Source organism: Quercus robur, chromosome 3 (genome assembly GCF_932294415.1).
Source record: "Quercus robur chromosome 3, dhQueRobu3.1, whole genome shotgun sequence".
In the NCBI taxonomy this organism is placed as follows: Eukaryota; Viridiplantae; Streptophyta; class Magnoliopsida; order Fagales; family Fagaceae; genus Quercus; species Quercus robur.
Window position 1 is genome coordinate 60,517,196 of NC_065536.1, and position 27,462 is coordinate 60,544,657.

Consider the following 27,462-nt stretch of genomic DNA (forward strand, 5'->3'; position numbering starts at 1 on the left):
CTCATCAAGTCTGATGGGCTACTGTTCATTCTTCAAGTGTTTTTTTCTTATTATAATAATCAAGTATTGAATAAAAAAATGTTGGAAAATGTGTAGTTGTTAAAAAAAGAATAAATAATAAATGAAAAAATAATATTTAAATGAGATAGAGAATGTGATAGAGAATCAGTTAGAAAGTGTATTTGAAAAAGTGAGTAGTTAAAAGGTAAAAGTCACTATTTATTCTCCAAACAGAATAAAAGTTTGCATAATCTGTTGGAGATGCTCTAAACATTATAGCATGACAACTCCATTGGAAATATCAAAAACTGTCGGTTGAACTGTAATGGTCTTCGCATCAATGCAGATGTTGATGGTTTATTGAATTGAAATGACTTGCATGAAAATATTGCATCCTAATTTGGCCACCATCTCTTTTGTTCAACTTTTTATTGTTTATGAGGCATCAAAGAACTTTTAGACCCTGCCCTGCCGATATGCTTTAGTTATCTTTACAGGGAGGCCACCAAATACTTTCACAAGTGGATAGACTCCGATTAACTTTCCTATCATTATGGAATATTCTTTCTTTTGCTCAATGGTGTCAGAGTGAGAGAGAGAGAGAGATTTTATATAAATAATTTAAAACTAAAAAATGATGGTTGCTCAAGCAAATTACATTAACATGAAAATTAAATGCAAGAAACTCCATCTTATTTAGCCAGAACACACTGGTGATTATTTGATGCTTCCTGCTCCTCAATTCTTCTTCTCTTTAAGAAGTTATTGTAGAATACATATTGCATGGCCTTGCTAACAGGATCAGCATGGTTCATCATTGTAAATCTATGTGCTGTGCTTCTCAATCTTGGTCTGCAGGTCATCCTTCCTAGCACCCACAACCTTGTCAACCACTTTTCCTTTCTTAATAAATATGAATGTTGGCATTGCCTCCACCGCAAATTCTTGAGCCACAGCCTGTTTTCATTTAAACATTTTTTTAAGTCTAAACCATCTAGGACAACAAGAAGAAGAAAAAAATTACACATGTATTATAGTAAAAGGACAAGAGTCATACCTCCAACTCATCCACATCAATCTTGACGAAATCCACATTCGTATATTTGCAAGAGAGCTCTTTGAAGGTTGGCTCTATGAATTGGCAAGGTCCACACCATGTAGCCGAGAAATCAATCACTACCTTTATCACCAGAAAATAAGTAATCAACACCAAATATCACACACTATATAGTTATGGATAAGCATAGTTTCACCAAAAAGGGGATTCAGCTTGTGTCCAGTGCTCTAGTGCACTGGGCACGATACAGTATTCTGACGGGACACGGACATGATACGTGTCCAAAAATGATCATGTATTATTTTCGTGTCCCATCTAGTACACTAGAATACTAGACAGAAGCTTTAAAAAAAGAGCAGACTTAGCAGTTGCAGTGTTACCAGTTTGTCACATTGCTTGGAGGTCTCGAAGTAGGCTTTCCATTGGTCTTTTGAATGGTAGGCAGTGACACGAGATGGCCCCGATTCACTCTCCACCATAGAGAAGTTGGCTCCCATTTTTCTTTGCTTCGTAAAAGCTGGCTACTTTCTCTTACGACTAGGAATTTTAGAAGACGTAATTTTGGCTTGGAATTTGGATGTGGAGGGAAGGCTTTTTATAGAGAGTTGAAAAAGGCTGGAGGAGAAATTTCTACAGTAATAGGCTGGAGGGAAGGCTTTATTCGATTCGTTGATGTGACATTCTTTCTATCAGAACCGTCTGCTCTAATTAAAAATACTATTTGAAGCATATTATTTACATATAAGTACCCAAATAAAACAATAATTCGTCTGTTTAATCAGCAGCAAGAGTTCTCCACAGCTAGCCGTTCGTTTTAAAGCTTTCATATTCTAGTTTCGTAATATTCGCTCGTCACTCAATTTACACACATTTTTCACACGATATTCACGTTTGTATGCATTGATATGCATATTTTAAAACGCAAAAAGATAATATCTACGTCTAAAACATGAAGAGTGGATATGAAATAATGAATGTGAGAGAATCATTCTCATCATATTTGAAATAGTTTTCTTGATGATTTATCAAATGGACATAATGCTGAATAATGTGGCATAAACTATTATTATGTCAAATTCTTTAACAACTTATGGGCTGATTGGCTGTAATGGTTAGTGGAGTATGGTGAAGATTAATTATCCAGGAAGGAAAGGAAAAAAATATATAAACTATTGTTAAAGAGGTGCCGTTCAAGAAAAACTGCAAGCATGGGCGGCACTACAGCCAGCCCAGGGGTTCATTTGAATCCCCTGACCTGGCTAAAATATATATATAATAATAAATAATTTTTTTTGACCTTTAAATAAAAAATTTGAACACCCTAAACTTAAATTTTGTTTGAACTCAGCTAAAATAAGCTTAAATATAATTATTTTAGTGCTACTTTTACAATATTTTCACAATAATTTTACAATAAAAGTTAAGCGGTATGTTGTAATTGGTTTTTATCTAAACTCACAATTGACATCACTTTTTTACATACTTTTAACAACTTGCCACCTAGATTTTATTATGAAAGTGTTGCATTAGTAGCATTACTGTTAAAATTCCTTATTCGTTAAACAAAATAAATAAACTTTCTCTCCGGATTATTCTTAGTTCCAACACTATTGACTTCCCTAAAAAAAAATCCTGGAATTGCCACTGTCTGCAAGAACAGATTTAAAGGCATGGATTCTTTCTAGTAATGTAGAATCAAGATTACGATATTGTGGAGGAAAATGTTGTTGCTTTTAAATATGCTTTAGTTTAGGATTTTTTTTTTCTTTTTTGCTAAATATTATTCCAATCTTATTGATGCTGCAATGTATGTTGTAAGAAGGTTGATTTTAACCTAGGTAGAGCTGGTGGTGGAGGATTAATTAGGAATAGTGACGGGGTGTGGATTAAGGGGTACTCAAGATCTATTGGGTACACCACAAGTGTTATGGCTGAATTGTGGGCTTTGAGGGATGGGTTGTCTCTTGCCATTCAACTAGGAATTAGAAATTTGGAAGTGGAACTTGATGCCAAGGTAATTGTGGAGATGTTAAATAATGTTGACAGCTTTAACAAAAAATTTTCTCCATTGCTTCTTGACTACAGATCACTCATGGCAAGTCTCTCACAGGTTCGGGTAGCTCATGTGTTTAGAGAGGCAAATAGATGTGCTGACTATTTGGCCAAGAATGGGTGCTATATGAGGGAGGATTTTGTTATTTTTGATGTTTCCCCCTTTAATGAATTAGATAACTTACTTGTATTTGATAGTAAAGGTTTTTACAGTTATAGGCGGGTAGCCTCTACTTTGGCCTCTGTGGCCAGTTTGTAGCTTCTTTTGTTGTTTAATATAAAGCCTTTTAACCAAAAAAAGAAGAAGGTTGATTTTACACAAAATCACTTGCGAAATTCAATCTAGTTTCCATTTGACATGATATAGGCATATATATAGCTTAGGAAATGTAACTAAAAAACGAACATAAAAATTAATTACAACTTGCTAACGTATGGTACTGAACTGTGATGTGGGAGGCAGTTTTCTCCATTCCAAATCCCATTACTCTCACATTTTCTTCTTCTTTTTTTGGGCCTTATTGGTTAGTTGTACATTTATTCGATGGGTTTTGAACTCACGATTTCATTTTCTGATCTATTCGTGTGACGAGAGATATAGAGAAGTTTTATTACACCATAAAGATTGTGTTAGAGATATATTTGACATATTAACAAACTGTTTAAACAAAAAAGCATGCAGTTATGTTATAGAATGTGAAAATAATCATATTATTCGTTTGATAAAAGGAAAGAAGAGAATTGTTGGTTCCAACTATCATAGCATATCTCTGGGCATGAAGTCGTCACAGAATTGAATTAAGAACGATTACGACAACCTAGCAATGTGCTACATAGCACAATTAACTGTCCTCCTAAGAGAGCATCTCTCTAATGGTCCCAAAAGTTTTTAACTTTGGAGTTCCACCACTCACTGATTATCTCTTAATATTCGCCTACCACATCAAAGGTGCAAATTGCACACGTTTGATAGTACATGACAAATTTATAATTACAGGAAAACAAGAACGAATAGATGTAGAGAGCACTTTGCTTGCAAGAACTGAAAGTTATAACATCAAGCCCATAAAAAGCTTATTCCTCTGTCGGCTCCTCTCCAATTCTAGGCATTCACTGTTTTTTTTTAGTGTGATAGTTGTAATTGGGCTAAAAAATCGTTTTCAATTACAACTTAGATTGATTTTCAAAAAAAAAAAAATTACAACATAGATAAGTTGTGAAATTGAGTATGAATAAACATCTCTCTTTCTTAGACTTTTCATACTAAGAATGGTTAGAGACATATTAGGTCGCTAAGGAGATATTAAGTATGCTGCGAGTGAGATGGACTTATAGAGCACCCCCTACTCGCTTATGAGACTCAATTGTTATGAGAAAGGTGTTTAAACCAGTCTCATAAGAGATTTAGATTTCGATCTCTGCCTAGTCCTACACCAAAAACCAATTGATATCTTAATTTGATAATAGAGAGCAATCATCTAGCATAACCTATACTTTGAAACTAACTATCAAAAAGGTCCAAATGCTCTTTTGGAAGGTGGAAAAAAATCTGGTAGCAAAATGCTACTAGAACTTCTCAGGATTGCTAGCTTTATAAGGCTGTTTTGACAAGCTCAAATGTTGTGTTAAAACTCTTTTAAGAATCTATCCTACTTTTTTTTGCCCCTTATTTTATATGTATACGATTCTTAAAATGTCTGAAATGCCCATAGTTTTTCAAAAACACCAACTCCCATAACAAATAGCATCAATAATTTCTAACAGTTAATAATAGAATTTTACTTTTAAAAAAAAAATTTTTACTATTAAATAAACACTAGCTTGTAACCCCATGCATATGCATGGATACACTTATAAATATACAATAATATGCATAATATAATTCATATATATATATAACTTAAATACTATTAATAGTCATTTTTATATTTTATTAACTCTATTAAAAATTTTGCAAGGATATTATTAGGTATAAAATGTAAATTGTTCATTTTTTTTTTTAAATTATTATGAAGCACTTTATTTATTTATTCTATACTCTTTGGTTTTTGTACTTAATAACTTACCTGGATAAATATTTATGATTTGGTCCCACATTTGATTCTAAAATTAAGAAATAAAATTCTTTAAAAATAAATAATTTAGGACACATGAAGCAAAATTGAAACACTAATTTAGAATTATAATTTGAGTTTCTCTCAACTTTTCCTATTATTATATACTAGTTTCAGTTGTATTATAATTGCGAGTGACACAGGTGACAGCCTGAAAGGTCATTCACACCACAATACCTGTGTTTTTCAAGTGCTTCCAAAATTTCTTGATAATAGTTTCTCCCAAAAAAAAAAATTCTTGATAATACCAACAGCATACTTTAGGAACCAACCTTATCATATCAACTGCCTTAACCGACATAATATTACGTGGCCTAGACGTCTCTCGAATTTCTGTTACTACTTATAAATTTAAGCCACTTGGTTTCATTCCCCAAACATGCATTGAAAATACACATCCTATGTCTCTTGTGGTTAGAAACATCTCAAACCACATCTTGATCGAGAAAAACATGTTTTCAGAGAAAAATGTCTTCACCATTGTAAAGGTGGTGATGATCATGGTACTTACATTGTTCATTGTTAACAGCAAGCCTGTTGAAACTACAAGGCTTTTTGTTGTCATGAAGTCAAAAAAACTTGAGACAGTCAAAGTGGTGCCAGTTTCTCAAGTTCCAGCCCTGATTCCACCTTCGGCCCCTAATCCATGCACTTACTTGCCTGGACCCGGTAATGGTTCAGGCTGCCATCATCATTGAAGATAATGGAGCTTACTTAGCAATTTGGTCATATTGGAGTTTGTATCCACATTTATTCTGAATTGCAATAATATATATATAAATTTGTTATGTTATGGCAAAATAGCTCTAGCTACTTGCCAAATTTTTGTTTTATGTTATAGTTGCAATTAATCGTAGCAAACGAAAAAAAAAAAAAAAAAATGTTCTCTCCTTTTCAGTATTACTAGCTTGTAACCTCATGCATATGTATGGATACACTTAAAGATATACAATAAGATATATAATATAATTTAAATATTATTGATAGTAATTTTTATATTTTATTAACTCTTTAAAAAATTTTGTAAGGATATTATTAGGTATAAAATGTAAATTGTCCATTTTTTTAAAAATTATTGTGAAGCACTTTTTTTTTTTTTTTTAATTTTTATGATTCATTTATTCTAGACTTGATAGAAAGATATACAATAAGATGCATAATATAATTTAAATACTATTGATAATCATTTTTATATTTTGTTAACTCTTAAAAAAAATTTGTAAAGATATTGTGGGGGCTGGTTAATCAATAAATATTAAAACTGTGTTAATTGGGTTTGTGGCCCATCCGAGGACGTTAAACCATCCGAGGACGCCCATATAAGATTATAAGGGGAACCAAATGAAAAGAGGAGTAGATATCATATGAGATGGGTCCAGTATGCGTCCGAGGACAAAATCCTTCTCGGCAATATGTGTCCAAGGACGACCTGGAGGCCATATTGTTACAAACACACTTCAAAGCTACATTACCACTAAAGGTGGGACATGAGACCAAGGGTAAGAAAGAAAAGATAAACAAATATCTTTGACAACTGCTACCTCCGCATTAGTTACCTCTCAACCAACTCTCTAACCGCATTAATGTGGAGGTAATGCCTGAACAGTGATGAAGCAGCCTTACAGCTGCTGATTGAATGTTCTAGGAAGTGTTAGATGGGACAGGAAGGAATCCCCCAAATCCGGCCTACACATATGTGGTAAAGATGACACTAAGAGGGTAGTATATAACATGAAAGAGTGCATTAAGAGAAAGATCGGAACTTCTGAACAATTGATGCCTAGAAGAAAATCTCATGAAAAAAAGAACTTAGCTTGCTTCAATGATAAATTGATCGTGATATTTATGTTAATTCATCTAGAAACGTTAAGTTTAATCGTTTTTCTTTTGAAGTTAATCTAGTTCTTTGACATTCATGCTCTACAAATTTATTGTTTGAGCCTTTAGCGTTCGAACCCAATATGAGTTTGGGATCGTTACAAATTGAGTCCTTACAGATATTATTAGGTATAAAATATAAATTTTCCATTTTTTTAATTATTGTTAAACACTTTTTTTTTATGATTAATTTATTCTAGACTCTTTGATTTTTGTACTTAATAACTCACTTGGATGAATATTTATGGTGTGATCTCACATTTGATTCTAAAATTAAGAAATAAAATTCTTTAAAAATAAATAATTTAAGACACATGACACAAAATTTGAACTCTAATTTGAAATACTAATTTGAGTTTCTCTCAAATTCACCTATTATTATTATATATATAGATATATAGATTAATCATTAATTGAATATTTATATTTGAGTATAAAAATAAATAATTATAAAATAAAATAAAAATACATAGTAGCACTCCTATGGCTATAAGGTCCTTTTTCACCATTTCATTTCATAAAGCTCCTTCATTTCGCTACCAATGGGTTTGACATCTTCAAAATCAAAACGAATGGTATTATCCCATTAAAAAAAATAAATTAAATAAAATAAAGCCAACAGTATTAATAAGACACGACATAAATACAAATCCAATGGTTTAACACATGACATGTAATCCTATGCTGCTTAATCTTTCTAAGGAAACTAGAATGTAAATGAATGAAGCAGTTTATGAACAACTCTAGCTGGACTTGAGAAAAAGTTCGTTTGTGTTTGTTTGTTTAGTAAACAAGTCAAGCTCAAATCCAACTTTAGGATTGATTATTAAACAAGCCAAGTTTAAATATAATAACATATTCTTGAACAAGTTCATGAACATGAAGGCTTAAATTTTTTAAATCATTGAATTTAAGTAGATCCAACGGTTAAAAAAAGATCTTCATTATTACAAATATTCTTATTAGGATCTCATTAATTATCCTTATTTATTACATTCTAAATCTATCTCTAAACCCAAAAACGTTTGACGTCTGACTCTCTCTCTCTCTCTCTCTCTCTCTCCTCCACCATTGTTCCACCTCTACAGTTGCCAAAAAAAAAAAAAAAAAAACTCCATATATATATATATATATAGATGAACACAATGGTGGAAATTATGTATAAAGATTTTCAATCTTCCTAAACTCGTGGAAATTAAGGTTCACAACAATGACCTTGAGAGGTTTGAATTGGAAGAATCAAATCTTCATTATCTATGTTAATGGAGAAGCATATATCCGAGCTCAACTTGCTTCCTTTAAAAAATCTGAAAAAACTAAATCTAGATATGCCAAACTTAACATAAAAGTGGCTTCATGACCATCTTTTTGGACTTCCAGTCCTTGAGACCTTAGAGATAACTTCTTGTTATATGCTGAAAAGAATAAGGCTTTCAAGTTGTCATCATCATCTTAAATCATTGGGATTGTCATCATTTGACAATATGGTAGAAGTCATGATTGATTCTCCTATATTATGTGGACTCTCATATTATGGCAATACTAGCAATATATCTATTTCATTGAATGCTTCGGATCTGTTAGAAGTTAAGTACTTATGTGGTTTTGGCTATTGTTCCTGGAATGCTGAAAGGATTAAATTCCTCTCAAAGATGGGAAATTTAAAAGTATTCGAATTGAGTATTTTTTTCATTTAAGGTATTTCCTTATTTGTTTATATATCCTATTCATAAAGTATTCGGCTTGGTTGTTGTTGTTGTTGGTTTTTTTTTTTTCTTTTCCTACTGGCAATTTGTAGAGGTGGAACAATGGTGGAGGAGAAATGGCGGAGGAGACAGAGAGAGAGAGAAACATTTTTGGGTTTAGAGATAGGTTTAGAATGTAATAAATAAGAGTAATTAATGAGATCCTAATAAGAATATTTGTAATAATGAGGGTCTTTTTTTAACCGTTAGATTTATTTAAATCCAACGGTTTAAAAAAGGTGTAGCTTGAACTCATCTAATATTATATATATATATATATATATATATAGAGATGGGTTCAAGTTACACCTAGTGTAACTCTACAAGAGTTACACCTTTTTTAAGCCGTAGATTTATGAGAGATCCAACGGATAAAAACAAAACACCATTATCTATTACAACATTAAATACTTATCTAATTAATAGTCTCCTCATTATCTCTCTCCTCATTAAATATTTCTTATGTCTCTTTTTCTCTCTCCTTATTAAGTCTTTCTTTCCATTTTCTTTGCAATTTCTCCTACGATTTTACTTTCTTAGTTTTTTTCTCCCTGAATATCACTTTCCTTATACTTGTTTTACAAAATGTTCAAGCAAAAATATTCATGGCAGGAGCTGCAAATGGCATCAGACAACTAAATGAGGAGATCTTATTGGGATGTACTATTTGAATTGCATTTTCTTTTATGCGTATTTCCATGATACGGAAGTACGTTCTCTTTTCTATTGCACTCATTGGATAACTGGTTATTTTCATAGAGGGCCTGGCTGGATTCATTTCAAGGGACTGGTATAGTAGTAGACCAAATGTGCTGATGAAGGGTTTTACTTGCTATAGTGTCGCATGAAGGACTATATGTCGAGATCAGAATTTATTAGCAGAACTATAGAGGCAACTAAAACCCACTTTTCTTAAGATCAGCAGAGGCAGAATCCATTAAGACTACTGCATCTGTAAATATAAAATTTTGTCCCACAACCAGGCTGTTGACAAAGCATGAACTGGAGGCAGCAGCTTTTGCTTCTCCATCTTTGGGTTCTCTCTCTGTCATTTTAATTCTAATAACTAGTGCTAACAATGTAAGAGGTCCTCATAGAATCTCTCACCTTTGAGTTTTGTAATAGTTGTATTGTTTTGTATGAAATTTAATGTTTATATGACCATATTTGTTTGATGTCACTGGAGTAATCCTAATACTCGCCTGAGGCATTGACATTTTGTAGTTTAAATTATTTCTCTTAACTGGGGAAATATTAATGGAATAAATTTAATAGTAATTCTCTCAAGATTTTAGGCACCACTCAAGTGATCATTGAATAATAAGAATCATTTCAAACGAAAACACCTTGTTGGGCTCTGTCAAAAGAGTATTTCTCTACATGGAAAAGCTAACTCTGTTGTCAATTGGTTGCTCTTTAAAACTCTATATTAAAATTTCTTTAATGTGCATTAGGAATCTCAATTGGACAAATATTAGGTTTTTTTATTTTTTATTTTTCAAAGAACTTTGATAACATCTGTTACATCATATTATTAGTAGAGTGATTAGACTCATTACATAATACAATTATTTGTAGGAGCAATATTAGTGCTTTGATCATAATACGATCTTTCTTAAATGTCTTAATTGTTAACTTTCTAATGTGGAAGAGTTAGTTAAAATCTATAGTAGAAGATAAGTGGTCCCAGCCCCCAGGTTCAACTCCCTACAAATTCATTTGTTGATGATGAGGGAGCAATCTTTGCAGAGTTTCTTGAGTAAGCGGAGGAAGGAGATTTCGTTAATGCAAGTTTCTTCAACTTCTAAGCTGTTTATTCTATTTGCATTGGTTTTATTATAGTTATTGTGCTGTTTAATTTTTTGTGTTATTCTATTTGCAGCTCCTGCCATGAATAGTTTTGCTTGAACATTTTGTAAAACAGGTATAAGGAAAGTGATATTCGGGAGAAAAAAACTAAGAAAGTAGATACGTAGGAGAAATTGCAAAGAAAATGAAAAGAAAGACTTAATAAGGAGAGAGAAAAAGAGACATAAGAAATATTTAATGGGGAGAGAGACTATTAATTAGGTAAGTATTTAATGTTGTAATGGATAATGGTGTTTTGTTTTTATCCGTTGGATCTCTCATAAATCTACGGCTTAAAAAAGGTGTAACCCTTGTGGAGTTACACCAGGTGTAACTTGAACCCATCTCATATATATATATATATATATATATATATGTGTGTGTGTGTGTGTGGGGCTAGTGAATTCGCGGCCTAGGCCCGTTCTGCATGGGAGCCCAGGGGCTACGGCCCACGCCAACGAATAGCCATTGCCGAGGACAACCTCCTGCTCGGCACCTCATGAAATACCTTAGGAAAGGGAGAAACTGAGTTCAGGAGCAGGGTAAGGGAAAAAGCTACCAACATTATAATACCAAGCACTGTATCTGACAAGTCCACGCTCTGAGACCATACCCTGTAACTTTCCCAGCGACACCGAACCATACTGGAGTATGGGTTGGCAGGACAGGTCTGCACCCCGAAAAAAGGGTGAGACTTACACGTGAACTTGCGGTAAGAGAAGGAGGCGGATATAAAAGGAAGAACTCCCCAGCAATTAAAGAGGGGGGGGGGGATCTCTTCCTGAAAAAAGTGGAGAGAGGGAAGGACACAAGGATCCTTGGACAGCATCCGAGGATAAGAATCCTACAACCCGCTCTAATGGAGGGCTTAGCTAGTCAAGCAAGGCCCACCCGTATAAGAATTTCCATGGACGCCATGATCAAATCGTCCACTTGTGCCCAATGTCATGCCATTCAAACCCACTCTCTACAAATGATATTATCTGGGCCTTTTTACGTGCGAACCCAACACTGTTGTGGTTCGTTGCGAATCGTGTCCCTACAATTGGCGCCGTCTGTGGGGATGGCTTGCGTGTTGGCTCAGGCGGCGGTAGAGTTAAGCTTTTGTCAAGCGAGGGTCTATGAGGATGCCTTTATGACCGGCGACACATTGTCGTTGTTCCAACATAGATTCCCACTAAGGGGCTACGCCTCGCAGTGCCAATGGCATGGGCAGGTCTAGGGGCTTCAAACATCAAGCTAGCTTCCCCCCACCTTGTTCGGGGAGCTAACCTTCAGAAAATAAACAAATAAAAGAAAAATACAAGTTTTGGACAGAACCAAGGCCTTGCATGGTCCTCGGACTCAAGCCTCTGGGGAAACCAACTACTTACAAAGAAAATACAAGTTTTGGACAGAACCAAGGCCTTGCATGGTCCTCGGACTCAAGCCTCTGGGGAAACCAACTACTTACAAAGAAAATACAAGTTTTGGACAGAACCAAGGCCTTGCATGGTCCTCGGACTCAAGCCTCTGGGGAAACCAACTACTTACAAAGAAAATACAAGTTTTGGACAGAACCAAGGCCTTGCATGGTCCTCGGACTCAAGCCTCTGGGGAAACCAACTACTTACAAAGAAAATACAAGTTTTGGACGGAACCAAGGCCTTGCATGGTCCTCGGACTCAAGCCTCTGGGGAAACCAACTACTTACAAAGAAAATACAAGTTTTGGACAGAACCAAGGCCTTGCATGATCCTCGGACTCAAGCCTCTAGGGAAACCAACTACTTACAAAGAAAATACAAGTTTTAGACAAAACCAAGGCCTTGCATGGTCCTCGGACTCAAGCCTCTAGGAAGACCAACTACTTACAAGGAAAAACTACATTACATGGACCTTAGGGTCTATCCGAGGAAAACTCTCCACTAACAATTGGGTTAATTCCTAAATTGCGAGGATTCTCAAGTCTGCTCTCGGATCTTCAGCACCAAAGGGATCGATGTAATATAGAGAAATATGTTGCCTAAAACACAATCGGAGTTCCCTACTGCTCAATCACCTCCTCGGATGAATTATTTAGAGTTTATCATTCTCGGACGGTATTCTCGCACTTATTATAGAATATTCAGCTGCTATCTTGGTTAGTTTCCTAAGTTTAACTTACAATGAATTATCGTTATTATGCATGGAAATGTCGGTAAATTAGAATTATTTGGATTATGTTTCAAGGTTTCCTGTTCTAAGTATCATTGAAGAAAAACACACACGGAACACACCCATTCACAAAATAGTGTTGCAAAAAAGAAAAGTATCCAAAACAAGTAAATAAATTTCCCTTTTTATTAAAACAAAGAAATAGTACAGCGTACAATGGAAGGTTGGAATCAGCTTATATTAGAGCTAACTACATAATCGAAAAGGAAGATACAAGAGAATAAGATAAAGCCGAGGAGGCAGCACAGAAGAGAGGTTGGCTTCTAAAGCAAACTACATAATCGAAAAGAAAAATATAAGAGAATAAGATAAAGCCGGGGAGGTAGCACAGAGGAGAGGTTGGCTGCTGCTTCAAGACCTTGTTCTTCCTCAATACTTTTACATGCCCATAACTCAGGCAGCAAAAGAACCCAGCTTGGGGCCTGCACCATCGAAGAAAAGGTGCAAAGAGAGCCCAGCTTCAGGCTAGCGCAGCCGAAGAAAAGGTGCAGGGAACCCAACTTGAGGCCCACACCGTTGAAGAAAAGGTGCAGGGAGCCGGAAGTTGAGGAGCCTACACCAAAATTTGCCTGCGACAAGGCAGACGGAGCTGATGGCGGAGAATCTTTCTTCTGACACACCAAAAATCTGGTGTGAACAGAACCTGCTTCGGATTTTGACTAAAAGAAGGAGAAACACCATTTCTCCCTTCGTCAAGGCGGCGTGTTTTCTTGAATCTGTGCCCCCCATGCCCAGACCACACTACCTTGAATCTCGTAAGGACTCGGCGCCGCTGTGGCGGAGGGAGCTCCTTCACCCCAACCTGCGCCTCAAACATGTTATACTAAGGGAAGATAGTACCGGATATGGGAGTTGTAATTATGGCTTAGAGATTATGGTTTGGGAGGAAACTGAAGGATTTGTGTGTAGGTAAAGCAACTTTCTCTCCTATTTATTTAAAAAGATAAGGAGATGGCATTTAATTCATGCAGTGTCCCAAGGAACGCTACAGACAAAATGGCTCCGGCTCAATTTCTAACGCCACCTGCAACCATGAGATTAAAGGATTCTCGTGAAGACGCACCTCGAACACTGGAACGTCAAAGGGTACCGTGTGACCAAAGACTACAGAAATGCCTCTTAATCCGATGCAATCTCCTATGCAAAGGGGAAAGCCCAAATATCAAAAGTACATGATCTGAGTGAGTCGTGATTTGGGCCCAGCATTATCAAAATCCTCATCCCCAACTAAAAGTCGGGCAGCAGGATTTTGAGGGGCTATTGTGGGGCTAGTGAATTCGCGGCCCAGGCCCGTTCTGCATGGGAGCCCAGGGGCTACGGCCCACGCCAAGGAATAGCCATTGCCGAGGATAACCTCCTGCTCGGCACCTCATGAAATACCTTAGGAAATGGAGAAACTGAGTTCAGGAGTAGGGTAAGGGAAAAAACTACCAACATTATAATACCAAGCACTGTATCTGACAAGTCCACGCTCTGAGACCATACCCTGTAACTTTCCCAGCGACACCGAACCATACTGGAGTATGGGTTGACAGGACAGGTCTGCACCCCAAAAAAAGGGTGAGACTTACACGTGAACTTGCGGTAAGAGAAGGAGGCGGATATAAAAGGAAGAACTCCCCAGCAATTAAAGAGGGGGGGGGGGGGGGGATCTCTTCCTGAAAAAAGTGGAGAGAGGGAAGGACACAAGGATCCTTGGACAGCGTCCGAGGATAAGAATCCTACAACCCGCTCCAATGGAGGGCTTAGCTAGTCAAGCAAGGCCCACCCGTATAAGAATTTCCATGGACGCCATGATCAAATCGTCCATCTGTGCCCAATGTCATGCCATTCAAACCCACTCTCTACAAATGATATTGTCTGGGCCTTTTTACGTGCGAACCCAACACTGTTGTGGTTCGTTGCGAATCGTGTCCCTACAGTATGTATGTATGTATATTTGTCTAAAAATATGTTTACATAAACTTGAAATTTGGTTATATTAATTTGTAAATTGGTTCATATGATATAAAATTATTATTTGTAGTTTATTCATAACATAAACAATTCATTTGTAGTAAAAATTTATAGATTTGTAAAAAAGTAAAACATATTGATCATGGTTTTACTATATTTAGGAAAAGAATAAGTTAATCAAGTAGCCCGTAAATAAACTCAAGCTTGCTCAATAAGTAAATGAACCAAGCTTGAACATGTAATTTTGTTTGGTGATGAGCTTGAACTTAGTTCTTGTTTGAAATAAAATCAAATAAACAAATCTGAACTTTTAATACTCAGTTCGCTGAACTCATTTACAGCCCTAAAGGAATCAGTCAATTTTATGACCCCACATTGCCATTGATGAAATATTTCATGAGTGATGCCGAGTTCTAATTTGGAAGTTCTAGAACATCATCTCTTTTCTTCATTTTCTTTGTGAATTACTTTCTTTATATATTTTCTTTCTAGGTGGGAAAGGAAGAAGATGTCCTTCTCGAAGGATTGCCTGGAAAGTGCCCAAGAATCAGCCCATTGAGAATTTCGTGTTCGCTTTTTAAATGTCCACACCCAAATCATTTTTTCAATAATTGATATCAGCAGGGAATTTTTTGTTTTTGACATTCTGTAATTATTAAGTGCATAACTCGTAATTTGCTTTCACTGGTGGTGTCATTTTCTGGCTTATCATTCACGGGATTAGTTAATTAATTATGAGACAAATGGATTTGCTTTTACGAATAAACCGAATATAACAATTTGTTGGAAAAAGACAGGCTAGAGAGGCTTCGAATTGACATGGACGATTGTAATTTGGATCTAAGAAGAAGACGGTATAATATATACTGATACGGAAATTAAAAATACGCCAATATTAGAATATCAACGATGTTGATCAAATTGATTAAAGAGTTCAAAGTGGGGAGAATTTTGACCGAAGAATATTTCGAGCTCAAAGTAAGTTGAGTACCAAGTTTGAGGGGTCAGATCAAAGAATGAGCTGATCTCTAAGCATTGAAAGCATTCCGTGTAATACAATCGAACATCAAGACCCGAGTTTTAAATCCATAAAGGCCGTTACTCTCCATTATAGAAAGCATCGGATATATACCAAGAATCATGAATATGACATGAAAGTATTGGATATATACCAAAAATCATGAATATGATAGGACATATATGCGCACCTTTAGTGTAATGGTCACACTCCATAAGTACAAGTTCTTGTTCTGTAGAGTGGAGGGCAAGGAATGAGTTTACTTTAATAACACTAATCGGATTAATTCTTCTTATTGAGCACTTTTCTAACTTAAACATCATAACTAATACGCATATATCTTACTGCGCCAGTGCTTCTAAGCTCTTTCTATTTTTGGTAAGTGATCATCGAATCAGTCTACCATCTAATCAGCTGGCATATTATACATATCTAAAGTTACATTACATTTCTTCAAATTAAAGTACCTTATTAGAATCGATATATTTGTTGAACTCATCATAGACGTCCTTTATAGGTTTATCATTCATCTAATTTTCAGAACTATTTTGAATACAGCTAGTGTATGTTAAATTTCACAGCAATTCATGTGTTAAATTTCATCACAATTGAACGTGATTGATCAAACCCTTAACTTACTTTTTACTTGTTTAGTAAATTCAATACAACGACTATAGTTTTCACTTGACAAATTAGATAATTTTAGTATTCCATTTCCTTGACATTTGTTAAGCAACAGTTGGTCTAACAGAATACTGGTGCAAGCAATCACCATCGGGTGTTATTATAACTTGATGATAATATATATATATAATGAACTCCCAATCAATTCTCTTCTTCTGAGCCACTCGCTAAAGTTGCTGCTAATATATATTCTGCCATTGAACCTTTTTTTTTTTTTTTTTTTTGAGAAGATGCCATTGATCATCTAAACAGACAAAAACAGATATCAAAAATCTTCTGATATTCTAAAATCTAATAAAAAGGTTCAGCTGCATCAGATCAGAAAACGCAACAAACTGCGTATTCATCACACCATAGATTCTCAACATCAAAGGTTAAGGCTGAAGCACTGCTCGTCTAAGATCTCAAGTGCTTATCATCAGGTATGGTCAACTGCCAGGCAACCACACCCAAAAAATAAAAGCCAAGACTTAAATAAGTCCAGGCATGGCAATTTTTAATAAAAAGAAGTCGAAAAAAAAAAAAAAAAAAAAAAACTAATTTTCTCACAAGGTTCTGAAGAAAAATCCTGCATTAACCGAACTACAAAAAGGTGGTCCGGAATGGTGAATTCATCAACAGCAACCAAATTAAATATATGTTTCGGGAAAAAGCATTTTCACCACCCACCTAGAAAAGCTAGTAACAAACACCATATGAACATCTAATGGTTGAATATGTTATGAACGAACCCCAACATCGGCTGGGGCATGGCCACCTTGAACGACTGAACCATGATTGTTGTAAGACTGCCCACCTCCCCTGCCCCCCCTTCCTCTATTGTTATAATGGTTCCTGGGATAATAATTTCCAGGCTGCTCATAATATTGGTTGCGACCATTCTGATAGGGTCCGCCTCCCCTGCCACTGCCCCGACCTCCACGACCATTGGAATAACCCCTACGGCCACCCCCACCACCGCCACGCCCACCTCTTTGGTTCTGATAGGGCCTTCTGGGATTGTATTGTTGTGCCTTTGACTGCGAATCTACCTCATTATGCTCTAGCTCTGCCTGTGATGGAATATGTTCATGTTGACCTGAGACAACCTCAGCAGCACTTTCTGTCTCTACTTCATCCTGACAAGCAGAAGCCACACATGATTCAAGAAAAGGAATTGAAACTTTTTTTTTTTTTTAATCAGTAAAAGGAATTGAAACTACTGAAGGGAAAGGTTTGCAATGGGGCTTATTTAGAGCACCTTTTGCAGTTCATCCACAGGACTGGATTCATCATCACCAATTTCCTGTCCTTGAAAATCTCCTGCGTCCTGGTCCTATGCAAAGATGCAAGAAATTAGGGAGTGCATAACCAGGGGTAGGGATGTAAAGTTAATAAGGTGAGAATACGATGCAACCACGGTAGGTAAAAAGACTACAGTACAGAATATAACGAGAAATCCATAGCCAAAAAAGAAAGAAAAAATGTAAATGGTAACAATATAAAGGAAGGTGCAGTACACTAACTTATTAGCACTCCTACAAGGACAGGAACAGCTCAGTTGTTAATAAACATTAATTAATGCCTAAAGAGGAGTGCCATAAAGAAACTAGTAAAATTGCATTTTAAACTCATTTCTTTATCAGAGCAACTCGACAAAAGCAAGCACTACAGAAGAAGGAAAAACAATTAGAACAGGCCTCTGACTATTAAAAAACTAATGTAAGATTGGTTGAACCAGCGATATTTTACCAAGGCTCTCTAAATTATGGCATGAATAGCAATTCAATTGCTGTCTAATAAAAAGATCGAAACTTAGGACTTCCAACATAAACACACACACACACCCTTTACTGATTTTTGAACCCACAACCTCACCCTCAACCATGTTTTATGGGAGAAGGAACTGCCAATTGAGCTAGAGCTCTTTGGCCTTTCCCTTCATGCCTTTTGCAATTCATGACAACAGCTCCTAATGCTCCTGCAATACTCTAGTTTCCAACTATTCTCTCTGGTAAGTTTCTTCTAAGTTGAGACAGGCACTCCTCCAGTAAACTGCATTACACCATTCTAAAAGACTTCCATTTATTCAAAAAAATTGATTATTATCAAGAAACCTTGCACTCTTCTCCTTACATTGAGAGGGCCATCACACCAACGACCCATCATGTGCCCTCAGCCAAGCATTAACTGTTCTCTCCTTTACCAGCCCCATAAGCTGTCTCACTCAATTTGCTATAATTTGAGTCCAATTCATCATGGATTTAATATCATAAGATTTGGAAACCAAGTCAACAGAAAACCTAGAATTCTTGTTTTGTAACATCCTCATAAGCATAAGAAAAAATACACTAAAAAAATAAAATCAAGTTTTGGGAGAAAGGGAGGAGGGGGGGTTGGGGGGGGGGGGGGGGTTGGGGGGGGGGGGGGGGGGGGGGGGACAAAAGGCTTCAAATTTACTAACTTCTATTTTCAGCAACTTGAATAATGATGATAGGAAGCCTTTGCAAAACTCACACCATTCATTTCTAACATAAAAAGTAGCAAGAGCTTTTTACCAAGCCACACAAGATGTCAAAATTTTCTTTTGATAAATAACGTAAGAATATTATTAATAATAAAAAGATTGCCAAACCGAGTACATTGGGGATGTACTATGGGAGCACAAATCAAGAAACAAAAAAACAATGGTCAAGAAAAATAGAAAAAGAAGAACAAGAAAAATGAGAAAAAACCACACTCCATTCAAAGAGAGTGTAAGAAAAAGGACTTAATCTCCAGCAAAGAGCGTTCACAACCTTCAAAGCTTCTAGCATTCCTTTCACGCCAAATGCACCAAATCAAGCAATGAGGCACTAACTTCCAAACATCAATGTGTCAACATCGCGCAAACTTTCCTTACCAAGCCTCAAACAACTCAAGAACAGTATGAGGCATAACCCATTGAATACCAAACAAGCAGAAAACCAAAGACCACAACTCCCAACAAGATGTCAAAATTTTCAAGTACTAGAATATGAAATCATTAGTGAGAGTATAAATTCAAAGAAAGACACATATCAGTTATGACATCAAAAATTCCAAAGAAATAAATGTGAGCTCAGGATGTAAAACGAGAAGTAGAAAAAAAAATTAATAAAAAAAGTAAGGTTGGACTTTTCTTTTCGGGTTGAAGTCAACTTTGTCTACAACATGTTGACAAAAGACAGGTTAAAAAGTATGACTACATGGCACATGCTCATTCAGCAAAATTGCAAAAAATATAGCGTGCCAGTTATGTGAAGTTCTGTTCACGGAAATGCCTACACTTCTCCGGACTAATGCTTAAAATATAGCGTTTGGCAAGATTTTGCAACTTCTAACCTTGAAGCACAGGAATTTTGTTTACTGGTCATTTAGGATACGTAATTTTCATTGCTTTATTCTGCTTAAAAAATAAGCTGGGAAAAGAGCAGTTGTACTTGGAAGAAAGGTAAAGTTCTAAAAAGTTGTCGACGTAGGACAGAACAACAAATAACAAACCTGTACAGATCTGGAGAGCTCTGATTTTAAGGATTTAGGGTTAGGTTTTTGAGACAAAAAGGCTGAAAAAATAATAAGGATTATAGGGTGTCTGTCTAATGGCAAAAAGGAATGATAGTATTTGACTATTTGGGAATAAAACAAATGGGGGAAAAAAGAAAACCAAGATCTGGGTTTTTTTATTATTTTTTTTTTCCAAAATCCTTTTTTTTTTTTTCAATCCCAAATCCTACAATTATTTTTCCTATCATACTTATCATTTTCCAGCATTTTTTGCACCAAAAACCAACCCGAAATCCTCAAAATTGAAGCTGTCCAGTGCTGATTTGATTTTGTTCTCCTTTGTCCTCTGTCAGCTTTTAATACAAGAGAGAAAAGCAGAGACCAAGAGAGGAAAAAGAAGAGAAACCTAGAAGACTAAAGACTTACAGAGATGTAATAGAGGCGGGTGTGTGATTGAATGATTCAAATACAAAGAGATAAAATACAGCTTTGTCTTCTTCAACTCAAATAGTTCTCAACAATCCAAGAAAGTGTTCAGAGAAGAAAGAAAGAGTTCAAAGTGGGAATACAGAAATCTTGCTGAATAGGCGAGAACCCATAATGCTTTACAACATGAGGAGAGAGAAAAGAAACCCAAAAATGGAAGAGGACTAATAAAATCCGAGGATTGTAAGAACAAAAAAGATAAAAAGAAAAGAAATGAAAACCTAGTGAGATTAAAGAGAAAGGTGGCTTTTGTGATTGATTGGCATTAGTAGACCTTTCTTCCTACCCATCCTTTGCTTGTTTTGTTAAAACCTGAACATAAACCACAAGAAGAATTTTTTTTTATAGGACGAGGAGAGAGGGGTTGATTTCTCAATTAGTTGTTTATTTTAATTTTTTGTATTTTTTGATGGTGGGCACAGAGGTGAGTTACAGTTGTGTAGCAGAGTTAGCCTCACGTAGGCAAAGTGATACTTTTTAAACCACAAGTGATCAAAGCGCAATCAGCCCAAACCAAGGGTCGGTAATGTGTAACTATCCTTCTTTTCTTTTCCCTGCAAACTTCTTTGAAACATTTTGTGCTGCATCAATCTGATTTACTGGTAAGACTTTTCTATTTTTATCAATCTAGTTTACTGGGTTCATCATGTTGAATCATGCCATGTTAAACTTAATTGAATTTGATTACAAAAATCATGAGATAAAAACCTAAAATGCAATTTAAAAGAAGCATAATTAATAATTTTCAATAAAAGATAACTAAAAGAAACCACAAATTCCTAAATCTCAACCCAGATAACTCCATATATGTTCTGGAACTTAGAAAAATAGAAAATATAGGGTGCCAATGGAGGGGAGGAGGAAAGATGGTGAGGGAAGGTGAGGGGGGTAAGTGTATCTATTCCTGAAGGTGCGCCCCAAACTCAATAACAGAGAGAAAATCTAAACCTACATGGCGTATCTTAATTCTTATGGAGCAAAGTTTAATAACAAGTTACTTTTAAAAAGACAAAGTACAACAGAAACCGACAAGTACTTCACATAGGTGATTCAAGGGACTTGAGGCATTTGGATATATAATTTTATCAATTTTATTAAGTCTTATGAAAATAAGCATTAAAAAAAAAAACCAAATTATCCTTTTTTGGGTCATCAGTGTTTTTTTTTTGGTAAGGATTAAATTAAATTAATAGACAAGTTTCTAATAAAAACAACTAAGAAGCTTTAAAGTGCATTTGGTGTTGCATAAGAACAAAGCTTAAGGAACTACAAGTAAATATTAACAAATAATTGTACATGCTGGCTTTATATTCAAGAGAGCATCCCCACCCCCCCCCCCCCCCAAAAAAAAAAAAAAAAAAAAATCAGAATATCATTTTAGTAGGGAAAGGCCAATATAGAAAAGTGAATGTAAGACATGCAGGCAAGGTTTTTTTTTAACAGGTAATAGACTTACATTGAAAACGGCAAAGCTTACAAGAGATACACCAAAACAAAAAAAATTAAAATAATTAATTAAAATAAAATAAAATAAAAAATAAAAAATAAAAAAATAAAAAAAAAGCAAGATATTTCTATCATGCAAAAAAAGTATTATAGCTTTTTAAAAAACATTATCCAATTAAATTATGAGTTAGATGGATGGATGCCTTTTATAATGGAAAATTATTCCTCCTTCAATAGAATTTGATTTTCTTTCAAATTCATATTTTTGTATTTTCATAAATAAAGAACACTCATCACTTTAGTAAGTCAGTGTTTTCTATAAGTTCTAACTTATAAATTCAAATTTACCAATCTAGAACAAAAACACCATCTAATCTTGGGATCACTATAATGAAAGAATTGTGTTCTCCAAAGGTGATAATTAGTAAATACTAAATAGTTCATTAATTTAACGCAATAGGGGCTCCCTGGAGCATTAACAGAGTGTTTGGAAGTTTAAAGGGAGGAGTGGGGAGGAGAATGGTTAACCTCACCCCTTGTTTGAATGTTTAAAAAATCAGTAGGAGGAGAAGAGGGGAGGCGAATGGTCATATAAATTTGAGAATTATGACCTTATTTTGCATGCACGCACACGCGCGCACACACACACATTGGCATCATAACGGAAAAATTGACAATTTATATACTCCCTCCGTCCTACTTTGTTTGTCCTGTTTGGAAAGTCAAACTTTTTAAGGGAACATCATTTATTGTTTTGTCTACTTTTTAAAAATGTATAAGTTTCCAAAACTACCCTTAAATAAATTTATCAAAAAATTGAATTATTAATAAAATAGGGGTATAATAGGAACATTAGTAAATTAATGACTTTTATTTTTAGAAACAGGACAATATTTTGGGACATCTCAAAATGGAATACAGGACAAACAAAATGGGACGGAGGAAGTACTTTTTAAATATAATTGGAACCCCTCCCCTTCAAATTCCCCAAATTTGGGGGATTTAAAAATGAGGGGTATGATATCGCTTCCCATCCCCTTCCCTCTACTACTCCCCATCCAAACACACTCTAGAGCTGAAGCAACCATATAGACAGTGGGAGTGTGGGACACAGACACAAGTATAGAAAACCAGTCAATCATGGATACTGACAGGCATATTTATTCTGTTTATGATTAAAAAAAGGGCATATGTTTTCTAAGATTGCTAAGTTCCGTCAACAGCATAGCAAAAACCCATCCTTATAAAAGTACAGCAGAGGTAGGTTCTTAAGGCAGTGTCACCATAATTAGAAATTCCCTATGAAAAACAGCATGTCAGATACCAGTCAACACAACACTTATCTCCACCAATGTGACAATTGCATCTGACTGTTAATGATTTATACATTTTGGTCAACTACTCTTATTAAAAATATTTTTTCATCATTGTTTTGCTTTTGTGATGCTCTCTTTTGAACATGCATGCACTTTAAGATTGAAAATCTATGGGCTTTAACATAACAGCTTCACAAAATCACACGTCTATGCATGTAATGTAATGGTAAACTTTAATGCCCATCTCCCAGTATTCAATGTAGGAACTAGAAACCTATATATATAATACAGAAATGAGAAAGGTTTATATTGACCAGCTTATAGTTATTTCAAGGCCTTTGTGTTACATATATTACCAAAAATTAATACACTCCATTACACATTCATATATAATAAGTCAAAAAAAAAAAAACCCATTCACTGTTTCTACAATCCATAGGTTACTGCACAAATGGGAACTAGCCACCAAAATTTCTTTTTTCACTGTCAGTAGATTCTAGCAATGTGAGTGCTAATTATCAACTCCCAACACATCTTAAGCACATAAATAGATACACGCAGTCACATTACTATTATCACTTTAGCATAACCCAATCAAATCATCTTAAGCTTCTAGAAAAATCAAATATTGTTCACATTTACAGAGTAAAACGCCAACCACTATAAATACATTATTCCACCAATTCCTCAACGAAACTTCTCATATTAAGACTACAATGCAAGTCATCAAATAAAGCAATGCGCAAATCTATATCATAACGAATAATATAAGACCGAACACAATGCAACCATAACAAAAAATGAAATAATGGTGAGCCTAGGGCGACGAACATGGCTCAAGGCTTTCTATACAAAGCCCTTCTCTTCTTCACTCAAAGAGGCAATGCACTCATTGAATGGTACTTGATTTCTAAAGAATCAATCTTTTTGTTAGAAGTTCTACGGCAAATTTATCGCTATCAAAATCCAAATAGCAGAAAACAAAACCGAAATCATAAAAAAGTTATACCTGATGCTGGAACTGAGCAACTGAACCCTCCACCTGTGTTGGACCCGTGATCGGTACCTGGAAAGAGGCGTAATTTCCAGCTGCTACTTCCACCGGAGCCTTCATTTCCGGCGAGGTGGTGAAATAGTCCGAAGCCATAATCTTATTCAGCCTCTCTCTCAATGCCGAATCTACAACAACACCACCAAAAAAATCAAAATCACACACACAATTCTTCAAAATTGATTCAAAACAAAGAGAATTATATTCAAATCAAAGATTATACAAGTAAGGTTGGCATTGGAATCAATAGGCCGATCGGACTTAGCGAGCCAGAGCTTCGCGTGCTCGATGCAACGCAACAACGCATTCTTATGCGACAAGCTCGAATCGACGGGACGAGACATCAACAAGCCGCCGAGCAGCGAAATCGAATCGAGGTCCCGCTCGCCGAGCAGATCGGTGGCGTCGTCGGTGACGTAATCGTAGGTCAAGCAGCAGCCGCGCTCGTGAGTCCTCGTCAGCATCGTGGCGGTGAAATCTCCCTGAGACTTCACATCGAAGAGCGAGCCGAAGTAGAGCAGATTCAGAAGATCCTCCACGAGGCCGAGGTCAGATTCGTCGTTTCGGTTCTGCTCGTCGGAGGAGGAGGCGGTGGATTTGTAATTGTTGTTGATGTTGTTGTCGATGTCGTTGTTGGTTTCGGTGTCGTCGGCGGCGGAATCGGAGGGGGAGAGGTGGAGGCGCTGAGTGGAGAGAGAGAGCTCTTCGGCGACGGCTTGGGCGAGAGGCGGGCGGAGCTTGTCGAGCTCGTCGATGAGAGCTACGACGGCGGGTTTCGAGCGCAGGACTTCTTCTTGCTCCTTGTTGATCGGTTTGCCTTGGGCGATGGCTTCTTCCATCTGAGTTATGCGGTTGAGCTTTTTGCGCAGCGCGCGGAGGCGCTTGTTGATTAGGTTCAGGACTGGACCCTCTGACACGTCGGATGACGCCGCCGCCGTCGCCGCCATTGGCTTTTGTGTGTGTGTGTTTTGGTTTAAAAAGGGCACCACCGAGAGAGGTGGTTTTGTAGAGAGAGAGAGAGAAAGCGGCGAGGGAGAAAAAGAGTGAGAGTGGGAAAGAGAGAGAGAGAGAGAGATGTGTGAGCTGAAGTGGGGGGTTTGGGTGGGTGGAAATTGAGTTGGATCGGTGGATAGGGTTTTAATAAGGCTTTTTAAAGGGGGACTTTTTAGGGGGGGAAGTGAAATAGTGTAGTTTTAGACTAGTAGGGGGTTATTATTATGGGATTATTATGGGTAATGACTTTGAGCTGGGGTGCACTTCTTTTTGGTTCCATTGGATATATATATATTATTGGGATTTTGAACGGTTTTTAGGATTTGGGATTAGTTGTAATTATGTAAGTTAACCCTAAGTGCTCTTTGTAAATAAGTAAATAAATGACCGATTCTCAAAAAAAAAAAAAAAAAAAAAAAAAAAACAATTAGTGATTTTTTTTAAAAGAAAAATTTTTAACTTATAGATATTTTTATCATCAAATTAAAACACCTATTGGTATTTGGTATAGGTAGGGATTGAACAATTTATTGGTTAAGCTAATTGAAACGTGTAAATTGTTGAGCTAACTTATTTAGTTTAGGTGAAAATTAAACAATTTACCTTATTTGACCACAGGTTGATTGAGCTAACTAAAACTCACCTAAGTGCTTGTTCGAATAGTTTGTTTGTGTTGTTATTGGTTAAATTCCAATTAGTAATCTATTACTAGTAATATATCATTTGAGTAGAGTATGACGTTTATCCCTTCATTATCATTGTCAACCAATTATTGGCTAATATAATTGGATTGGGGAATGAAAAAAAAAAGAAAAAAAAAATTGAAAAATGAGTTTTTTTTCTTAATTGGCTTGGTGAAAAAGATAAAAGGATAAGGAATCAAAAAGGCTCAGCATTTATTTCGTTTTATTATTTTTTTGACATCAAAGATAGAATTTCGTTTTATTATTAATAGGAGAGATAAAGACCACATTTATTGTGGGACTCATATAATTCTGTTTCCATCCAGTTTCTTCAAAGCAATCATACACCCAAAGGAAAATATAACCTCGCCTTTATTTCCTTCATCTCACCCTCTTTTCTCGCTGGTTTAAACTTTAAATTGAAAAAGTTAATAAGATGTTGTGAATTCGAGTTTAATGGGTGAAATCTCTTAAGATTTTTTTAATTTGAATTTAATTGGTAAAATCTCTTAATTAATGATAAAAAGCAATCAGTCATAAATACTACACAAAAAATTAAAATCTTCTTCCATTTACTTATTTATTTATGAATTAGAAGTTTCATTAGCAAACAAACCAATGCCGATAACATTTGCGGCAGTAAAGCTGTAACTTTTAAGGCAAAAATGTGAGGAATATGATTCCGTACTCAACTACCTCGAAACGCAAGAGACATGCTTCCTGGCATTCTTGTTTTTCACTTTTCTATGATTCCTTTTCAATTGGACGAAGCATCCAAGAATTGAACACTGCCTATTTCAGATTGCGACCGGCAATTTAGATTGAAACATTTGCATAATACACAAAACCACATAGTTGAATGAGAAATTAGCACCATTTAGAGTATTGAATTGCCTGTTCAATATCACTTCCATAATATTTTTGGACGCTACCATATATTTCCCATCAACATGTGACAAAGTAAAGCTCAACAGGAGGCTTTTTGTCTAAACAAAAGAGAAAAGAATTGTCTAAATCAAACGAGAAAAGAAATATTAAAAGGCACCTTTAGGAGCATTTCAAGGAAATAAGGCACTTTAATGAGGCAGTTTAGTAATTTTTCTGAGACAAGCTTTCAGAACCGTAGCACTTTTTCATGTGTCCCTCACCATTGGGTAGTGAATAAAGATGATAGTAGACAAGGCAAGAATCCAAGCCAGATCATTTGGTATCTTAATCAGATGCAACAGACTAAAAGCTATAAATTCCAAAAAGATGTCATTTTCTAAATATCATATTTAAATTCAATTCAAGGAGCCTTGCAATGCAAATCCAAAATTGCCATATACCAATAAAAGCTCAAAGCCCCACTCGACCTGAACAAAAACTGGTTAAGCTGGTATTTCTGATGGGACATTTTTATATGGGCCTAACAAAATTGTATAAAGCTCTAATAA

At 35.7% G+C, this 27,462-nt stretch overlaps 2 protein-coding genes across 3 annotated transcripts; both read right to left on the reverse strand.

Annotated features, from left to right (window-relative positions):
- Positions 1 to 589: 589 nt before the first annotated feature.
- LOC126718691 (thioredoxin H5-like) lies at positions 590 to 1,639 on the reverse strand. Its single transcript, XM_050421008.1, has 3 exons — positions 1,438 to 1,639; positions 1,058 to 1,180; positions 590 to 957 (listed from the first exon to the last, which is right to left on the reverse strand). Exons 1-3 carry the CDS (start codon positions 1,552 to 1,554, stop codon positions 826 to 828), a joined length of 372 nt encoding a protein of 123 aa, XP_050276965.1. The 5' UTR covers positions 1,555 to 1,639; the 3' UTR covers positions 590 to 825.
- A 15,461-nt stretch (positions 1,640 to 17,100) lies between these two features.
- LOC126718689 (uncharacterized) lies at positions 17,101 to 25,525 on the reverse strand. 2 transcript variants are annotated; one of them, XM_050421004.1, is made up of 4 exons: positions 24,574 to 25,525; positions 24,309 to 24,478; positions 17,788 to 17,856; positions 17,101 to 17,665 (listed from the first exon to the last, which is right to left on the reverse strand). In XM_050421004.1, exons 1-4 carry the CDS (start codon positions 25,295 to 25,297, stop codon positions 17,267 to 17,269), a joined length of 1,362 nt encoding a protein of 453 aa, XP_050276961.1. In that variant the 5' UTR covers positions 25,298 to 25,525; the 3' UTR covers positions 17,101 to 17,266. The 2 variants fall into 2 exon arrangements, with proteins under 2 accessions (XP_050276961.1, XP_050276960.1); XM_050421003.1 differs by having other exon boundaries at positions 17,788 to 17,862; positions 24,574 to 25,521.
- Between the last annotated feature and the right edge of the window lie 1,937 nt (positions 25,526 to 27,462).

What these genes read in the sequence shown, in the direction of transcription:
- LOC126718691 (XM_050421008.1), bottom strand. Translation starts at nt 1,554, where the DNA reads ATGGGAGCCAACTTCTCTATGGTGGAGAGTGAATCGGGGCCATCTCGT. An exon ending in CCAAGCAATGTGACAAACTG is followed by an intron (nt 1,181 to 1,437) that starts GTAACACTGCAA and finishes CTGGTGATAAAG; the next exon opens with GTAGTGATTGATTTCTCGGC. An exon ending in TTGATGTGGATGAGTTGGAG is followed by an intron (nt 958 to 1,057) that starts GTATGACTCTTG and finishes AAATGAAAACAG; the next exon opens with GCTGTGGCTCAAGAATTTGC.
- LOC126718689 (XM_050421003.1), bottom strand. Translation starts at nt 25,297, where the DNA reads ATGGCGGCGACGGCGGCGGCGTCATCCGACGTGTCAGAGGGTCCAGTC. An exon ending in TTGCTCAGTTCCAGCATCAG is followed by an intron (nt 17,863 to 24,308) that starts GTATAACTTTTT and finishes ATCTTTGCATAG; the next exon opens with GACCAGGACGCAGGAGATTT. An exon ending in CTGTGGATGAACTGCAAAAG is followed by an intron (nt 17,666 to 17,787) that starts GTGCTCTAAATA and finishes TCTGCTTGTCAG; the next exon opens with GATGAAGTAGAGACAGAAAG.